Source organism: Rutidosis leptorrhynchoides, chromosome 2, assembly GCF_046630445.1.
Source record: "Rutidosis leptorrhynchoides isolate AG116_Rl617_1_P2 chromosome 2, CSIRO_AGI_Rlap_v1, whole genome shotgun sequence".
NCBI lineage: Eukaryota > Viridiplantae > Streptophyta > Magnoliopsida > Asterales > Asteraceae > Rutidosis > Rutidosis leptorrhynchoides.
The window spans coordinates 141,591,899-141,600,238 of record NC_092334.1 but is presented as its reverse complement, the minus strand read 5'-3'; the positions used below and the strand labels follow the sequence as shown (position 1 = coordinate 141,600,238).

Sequence of the window (8,340 nt, the reverse complement as noted above, 5' to 3'; positions counted from 1 at the left end):
TTAACATATTATGTAAACCCTTCATCACAATAATAAAAATTCCTTTTGAATATGAAATCCACGAATTGAACTTTTATTGATTAGAATGAAAGTGCACGCAGAAAATAGAAATCCACTAATCCAACTTAGCCATCGGTTACCGAAACCTAGACATTAAGAAGAATTCAAATATTAATTTGATAATGAAAATCAAAATTATATTTTATTATTATTATTATTAACCATTTAATTTAATAATTAATAATTAATAATTAATTACTAATTTATAGATTTAGATTATAAATATAATTTATAATTATAATTAATTCGACGAATTCATAATTCATACACTAATAAACTACACTATTTAAAATATTTAAATTAAAATAAATTAAATTAAATTATATTTTGAATATATATAGGGAAATATTCTGAAATATAGGGATAAAATTAACTTTTAATTCACTCCTTCGACGTTCTTAAAAAAGGATATATAGAAAGAGAAAATGATAGATACAAAAAATCTGTACGTATATATATATCTGTGTATTATATGGATTAACAATTAACAATGAAGAAAAGCCATTAAAGCTGTGTACGCCTTTATCATTATCGCACATGGAAATCACAATCTTACATCAAACACATCAATCATAATCATCCCTATTCAAATTTCTAGGGTTTCTATTCCAGATCTACAATCTCCGTCTTTTCGCTTTCAATTTCCACGTGTTTTTTATATCATTACTTCAATCCGGTACGCCTTTTAATTCCATTGCAATGTTTGTAATGTCATTACATGATAGATTCATTTGTGTCTGCATTATTGAATTTAATTTCTTATTATTCTGTTAAATTTGTTGTTAGGTTAAGCGATTGATCTGCATGTTTGAGATTGTTATGATCTGAGTCTTATTTTCATTTGAATCATTCAAATTCTCGCTTTGAATTGAAGTTATTCCTAATTTGTAGGTACGTTTATGTATATATTAATATGAATATATACTGCATTTATTTATGTGTTAATCAGCGTTAAATGTGCGTCCTGTTCAATAGGGGGATCTGGAATTAGATGTTTACATATGCACTGTTTTTATTCAATTTTTTTTTTTTTTTTTTTGATTTGTTTGTTTGGTGGTTGATATAGTTTGGTGAGTAAGCCTGAAAGAAAAGTTGGCTCCCCAACGCCGATCACAGCGCCACATGGGCGGCCAGATGCAACAGAGAAATGCTGCGGCGAATTCTCTGTATGATCAACCAGCAGATGGTGGATCGCATCACAATGCAGGTCCGGCTGGCGATGCCGGAGATGCTGTGATGGCGCGATGGCTTCAGTCTGCAGGTCTACAACATCTGGCCTCACCGGTGGCGTCCAATGGAAATGATCAACGCCATCTACCCAATCTTCTCATGCAGGTATTTTGTACTAATGTTTATGTATTCAACTGATAGCAATGTTTATTTGCTTTTTATACTCAACTTCTGCTGACTGCAAATTTCTTTAACAAGAATGATCCTGTTTGGTTATTTTGGTGGATAATATCCTGAAAGGAACCTTATACTTAAGCAATTGACAATGAAAGTTAACAAATGCTGAGAAATTCATTTATGCTATAACTATCTGCTCGTAACCAAGTTTCTACGCGGACACGGTTGCAAGTTCTCTATATTCAGTAATATCGGGGGATTTGTATGGAAGGACACTTGGGTTGTCTGTCAAATGTATCGAGGAATAGACTTTATACACTAGATAGCGTGCCAATAACTTTCGTGTTAACTGCCTCTTTCTTCAAATTCCAAAGAAAGTCCTCTTGGTGTATTTGATATATATTTTGGATTTGATAATCGTTACGGTTTAATGTGCAACCTTTTACTTTTGTTTGCAGGGCTATGGAGCACAATCGGCTGAAGAGAAGCAAAGGCTATTCAAATTAATGAGGAACCTTAATTTTAATGGCGAATCTGGTTCCGAGCCATTCTCTCCAACTACCCAAGGTTCTGGAGGAATTGGTGTATCAGATGGTTTCTACTCTCCTGATTTTAGGGGTGATTTTGGAGCAGGACTATTGGATTTACATTCTATGGATGACACCGAGCTTCTTACAGAGGTACGATTCTTAATGTTCAGAATACCTCATAGCACTTATACTAGAATCTAGAATTTCTCGGTATAAAACTCTTTCTTTTTCCTTCTCTTCTCATACTTTTTATTACATGATGTCTATAACTGAACACTTTTTATGTTCATATACGGGCATAAGAGAGTTCTGCTGTTCTTATCTTTGTTCTTTATTAAACTGTTCACATCAATAACCTGGACTCGTGGAGTGTATTCTCGTATACAATCAATGTGAATTCATTTTGCTTACTTATTTATTATTTTTTTTGCACTTGGCAACTCGTATACTAAAGTTGTACCTGATTTTATTCATCAGAATGTTACGTCAGAACCATTTGAGCAATCACCTTTTATCCCTGCCACTACTAAGGTAGTTGACAGTGACCATGATTTCATGCCTAACCGGCCGCAAAGAGGACAAACAGAGCTAGATGCTTCTCAAGGATTGCCTATATCTGAAAAAGAAAGCAGTTTAAGGGAAAATAATGTTGCTAAGATTAAAGTTGTGGTAAGTAGCTTCTCTCTTCCTCTCTTGTGGTCATCAGTATCACGTTGACCCGTGTGCGTTATTATATACGTCATTAGTTATAGAAGCTAACTAACAAGCCACATGTATTATGTTTGTGATGGTATTTTAGTTATGCTTATGGCTATACTTGGAATGAAAAAAATTGTAAGGGACTAACTGGTATAGGATAATAGGAGGATGCCACCCATCTTTTATTGTATTAATCTATATGTATAAAGTGATTTTTGGAGCTGGACGATTTATCTTTTTATTGATTGAATCAGGTGCGCAAAAGACCACTGAATAAGAAGGAACTTTCTCGCAAGGAGGATGACGTTGTCAGTGTGTGCAGCAATGGTCTAACCGTCCACGAACCCAAGTTAAAGGTTTGGACATAACTCTATTATGAGACCTACATGAGCGTTGCATTGAAATTATGTAAACCGGAATAATAACTGGGTGATTTTTTTTCAAAGGTTGACCTGACCGCATATGTGGAAAATCATGAGTTTTGTTTCGATGCTGTTCTTGACCAGCAAGTAACTAACGATGAGGTAATGGCTCTAAATAATTATGATGAAAATGTTACTGATGTTCAGTTCTGTGGGCTGATGATTGTGCTGTGTTGCCCTCAATTAGTTTAAGCTACTGCCAAGGTTGCAAAAAATTGCTAATCGGGGATTAATCGGTTAATATACATCTTAATCTTAATTATAGAATAAAATACAAAATCATTACATGTGTAAATATAGAAGAAATCATGAGTTTTTTTTTATCTAGAAACACAAACATAGGCATACAATTGTTCAAATATGCTAAAATTCTAATTTAAGTTTCACTTTAAAATCGTTGACTACCTTCGATTTTGATCGACTAAATCTCGCTTTCATCAACTAAATCCGACTTTGTCCCACTTGCTGGCATTAACCAATCAATTAGAGGGATATTGGAAAATGGAATCGGCCTGCTTCTAAAAAGGGATTGATCGAGATATTTACAACAGTGGCTACTAGTTTAATTTAGTGGTTTGCGTGAAACAGGTATATCGCCAAACTGTACAGCCAATAATTCCTATCATATTTCAACGGACCAAGGCAACTTGTTTTGCTTATGGACAGACAGGTATTTTAGAGTCGATTCATAATCTGTTCTTATCATGTTAGGTGTAGCTGCATGCCTTTAATCTTTTTTTTTTGTTTGTTTTTTTTTCTGTTTGCTTTTCTCGTTTTGAATTAAGCTGATTTTTAGAGGTCTTACTGGTGTATTATTGCAGGAAGTGGTAAGACATATACCATGCAACCATTACCTATTAGAGCTGCAGAAGATCTTGTCAGATTATTACATCAGCCTAATTACCGCAGTCAAAAGTTCAAACTGTGGCTTAGTTACTTCGAGATCTATGGTGGAAAGCTCTATGATCTTCTTAGTGATAGAAAGTCGGTACTCGTACCTCATAACCAGATTACAAGTCTATTTTTAACTGTTCTGTATCAAACTATTTCGATTCTAATGCTAATCTCAAGTGTATGTTTTAATGACTTAACTTCTTTTCAATATTAATTAGGAAACTTTGCATTAGAGAAGATGCACGACAACAGGTTTGCATTGTTGGATTGCAAGAGTTTGAAGTTTTAGATGTACAAATTGTCAAAGAATTCATTGAGAGGGGGAATGCTGCTAGAAGTACGGGGTCCACCGGTGCTAATGAGGAGTCTTCAAGGTCACATGCAATATTACAGCTAGTTGTGAAAAAGCACACCGAGGTAAAGGATACCAGAAGAAATATTAATGACGAATCCAAGGGTGTTAAGGTTGTCGGAAAAATCTCGTTCATTGATCTTGCTGGTAGTGAAAGAGGCGCTGATACAACTGACAACGATCGACAAACACGGTAATTCGAATATCCGCTCTCTTTTTTTCCTACCTGATAGAAGTTTTGTTGAGATGTACCCATTTGGCCTCTTTTGAATTATATTCAAGGTTGTAAATGTCGCGAGCTGGGACGAGTCGATTGGGATCTTAGAGGGGCGAGCCGGTCAAGTCGGGGACGAGTCGGGCATTGGCCAACGTTGACTTTGAGTAATAAATAAATTAAACATTATATATTACACATTAATATATCGAAATAAAATATAAGTATATCAAACATAGATATATGGCACAAAATGTTAGTTAAAAAAAATATAAAATTTTGACCTACCTTTGACTTTGACCAACTTCGAACCAATCAGACTGACTTTGACTTTTTAGCGTTGACCGACTTTTAAGGCATTTTGGGCAACTCAGTAGGGGCTATTCCTCCAACTGACGTGCCGGCTGACTTTTACAATAGTGGTTATATTACGACTCGAGTTGACCCTTTCCATATGATTGGGTCAAAGTTGCACCTTTAATCATACATGAATGTTAACCACCTCCTGTTCTACTAATTCAAATACTGAATTGTGTTGGCATCAACGCTAGGTTTTATTTGAGTTGATTAAACTTGTCATCACGTTCGTGTGTACATTATAGGATGGAAGGTGCTGAAATCAATAAGAGTCTTTTGGCTCTTAAAGAATGCATTCGTGCCCTTGATAATGACCAGCTTCATATTCCGTTTCGTGGGAGTAAACTAACTGAAGTTCTTCGGGATTCGTTTGTTGGAAACTCAAGGACTGTTATGATATCTTGCATTTCTCCTGGTGCTGGTTCTTGTGAACATACTCTCAATACTTTGAGATATGCTGATCGGTATGTTTTTCTGTTCCATATGCTCTTTGTCAATATTCTAGTGCATAATCATACGTGCCCAGCTTCTAATACATCAAAATCAACAGAGTTAAAAGTCTTTCAAAAAGTGGAAATTCGAAGAAAGATCAGGCTGGAAGTTCACAAACAAGTAGTAAAGACTTCTCATCATCAAACATGCCAGTTTCTTCTGACACAGATGACATTTATGAACGAAATCAAGAGGCGAAAGCTATGGATACTTCTAGAAGGGGCCCACAAAGAGAGAATATCTCTTACAATGTTGCATCGGAGTATGAGAAACAACCTCCTCCAAGTTCAAGTTATTCCTTAAACAGTAGGGATGACAGTGACCAAGAAAAGGAGAGAGTTGATTCGAAAGGTAAATTCAGTGGCTCAAGTAATCTGAAAACGTACTCAATGCCAAATTCAGTTGATGCAGAAGAAACAGTGCAGAAGGTATCACCACCTCGTAGAAAAAATTACAGAGATGAAAAATCAGAAAAGGTTGTTAATTGGCAGAAAAAGGATAATGGTGATGAAAAACTTGAGAAAGGTGGTTGGCCGAAAAGAGATGTTGCTAGTACTGATTTACCATATGCTGGTAACAGACAACAAGGATCGAGTATTCCTAATGCAAATTACACGTCAGCTAAACAGTCGGAACCCGAGCAGCTTCATGATGAAAATGTGAATGAAATATTAGAGGTAGGTATAACGGATAATTTTATTAGTTTGACAAAGTTTGACTCTACTCGTTTGTTGATAGTTGTAGTTTTAAACGGTGTGATGATATTTTAGGAAGAAGAAGCTCTAATTGCAGCCCACAGGAAAGAGATTGAAGATACGATGGAAATAGTGCGTGAAGTAAGTGAACTTTTGTTTAAGATATTCTATTTTACTTACACTTCAAGGTTTAGCATCATTGTATAATAATGTACAGTTTTGTCCTTTTAAAGTATAATAAGTAGCGTAACTATTTTTTTTTTTTTGAAACCAGGAAATGAAATTGCTGGCAGAAGTTGACAAGCCAGGTAGCCATATTGACAACTACGTGACCCAACTGAGTTTTGTGCTCTCACGCAAAGCAGCAAGTCTTGTCAGCCTTCAAGCTCGCCTTGCCAGGTTTCAGCACCGACTCAAAGAACAGGAAATACTCAGCCGTAAAAGAGTTCCTCGTTGATGTAAACACACGTTGCCTTGTAGGTCTGTCTTGTATCCTTCGATTTTTTTCCTTTTATGAGCCCAACTCGGTACTCAAGAAGTACTCGATCGGGACTTTGGACGGAGTAATTGGTTATTCAGGCACCACTAGCCTAGTAGCCGAGTGGTATTAAGCCCCATGTTGTTGTGGGCCTGTATCCATGAAATAATTGGTGCAGGTTCGATCTTTGGGGGGGAGGTTTTTCTCAAGGGTTCCGTTGTGGTGATAAAGGTGTATGCCCCATGCTACTCGGTTTAATCCAAAGCACACCGGGTACCCATTGCGGCGATGGTGTGTGATGAGTTTCCTCCTAACGCGTGAGTGGGTGGCAAATGAGAGTATTCGATGCCGAAATAAGCCGTTCATAAAAAAATGGTTATTCAGGCATTAATTGGATTGAACTTTTTACATGTATATACTCCGTAAATATAGAAAAAAACAAACCATAAACATAAACATAATTTCTAACATAATTGTCTAAAAACATACACATAATCGTTCATTTGTTCAAAAACTCTAAAATTTTAGTTTAAATTCATGTATATACGATGATCAATTTTGACTTTGACCGGATTTGACCAACGTATTAGATTTTGACCCATTAACCGACTTTGACCAATTAATTAAACGGATTTTTGAAAATCGGATTGGTCTCTTCTTAGAAGGATTAATCGTTGAGCAATTATTTTGGAGGTCTGTTATAACAGTATTATAGCTTTGACCTAGAGGTGGGAGATACTGTAATGGTCTGGGTTGGGTTGACCCAAACCACACTTGTTCTTTTTAAAGTTATTGATAAGTAGCTTTGAAAAGATATTATGAAAATTATACATGATTTGCAAATAAATATTCTTATTTTGGAGGTTATTTTTTTGTATTTTATTTACACTCAGCAACTTCTGATAGGTTTGACCCGTTTTATTATAAGCTAAATTTCCGGTTCAATCTTTTAGAAATAAGACATTGCTCGGGTCGCTTTTATAACTAGACAAAGTGAACATGCTACCTTTAGTTTAATATTCCTTTTTGATATTCAGGCGTTAATTTGTTTCATCTTGCGATGTTTGCAGAAACGAGTGCATTAACGGATGTTAGTGTCTCGGGATTTGATTGGGTTAGGGAGAAGTGTTTTGATTTGAATGGGTGGTGTTGTGAAAGATTTGGATTGTAAGTGCAAAAGAAGACAGTGAGAAGTGGAAAAAGGGAAAAAGAAAGCAAAAGATGACCATCAAGAAACTACTACTGTGATGATGGTGTTTGTTTTTTGTATGTAATGGTGGATTACAGCTTCCTACTAATTCCACTCTCATTACAAAACTTATTATTTCTATTTCTTTACTTTATTATTATTCTATATATGTAAAAAAATGGAAATCGCATGCAATGAATCATTTTGATATTACTGGCACTGCAGACATTATCCAGATTTAGCTCTAAAGAAACTGGTACAACTAGATTTATCATTTCTTAACACGTACGCTCTTATCACATCAATTCATTTATATGCTTAAAAATAACATATATATTAATATTGATGGTCTAGTGACTAGTGATCGGGTCTTTTGGGGTTATAGGTGGGCGCAGTGTTGGAAAAAACCCGTTTAATTCCCGTTTAATCATTTTTAATGGCAGTCCGTTCCGATTTTTGAAAATCCGTTTAATTAATTGGTTAATGTCGATTGATGAGTCAAAATCAAATTTGGTAATCAAAGTCGGTTAAAGTCAAAATCGGTCAACATTTTAACATGAAGTTGAACTAGAATTTTAAAGATTTTGAATAAAATAAACATTTTTAGACAA

General features: G+C 35.3%; 1 protein-coding gene across 2 annotated transcripts; it reads left to right on the top strand.

The window, feature by feature from the left end:
- Positions 1–535: 535 nt before the first annotated feature.
- LOC139891455 (kinesin-like protein KIN-13A) lies at positions 536–7,961 on the top strand. Of its 2 annotated transcripts, none has more exons than XM_071874424.1 (15): positions 536–736; positions 847–951; positions 1,127–1,395; positions 1,866–2,087; positions 2,415–2,606; positions 2,891–2,992; positions 3,083–3,160; positions 3,647–3,728; positions 3,880–4,042; positions 4,171–4,497; positions 5,121–5,339; positions 5,426–6,044; positions 6,138–6,203; positions 6,337–6,520; positions 7,611–7,961. In XM_071874424.1, the coding sequence occupies exons 3-14, from the start codon at positions 1,183–1,185 to the stop codon at positions 6,517–6,519; spliced, it is 2,466 nt and encodes an 821-aa protein (XP_071730525.1). In that variant the 5' UTR covers positions 536–736; positions 847–951; positions 1,127–1,182; the 3' UTR covers position 6,520; positions 7,611–7,961. The 2 variants fall into 2 exon arrangements, with proteins under 2 accessions (XP_071730525.1, XP_071730524.1); XM_071874423.1 differs by having other exon boundaries at positions 537–736; positions 6,337–6,542.
- The last annotated feature ends 379 nt before the right edge of the window (positions 7,962–8,340 follow it).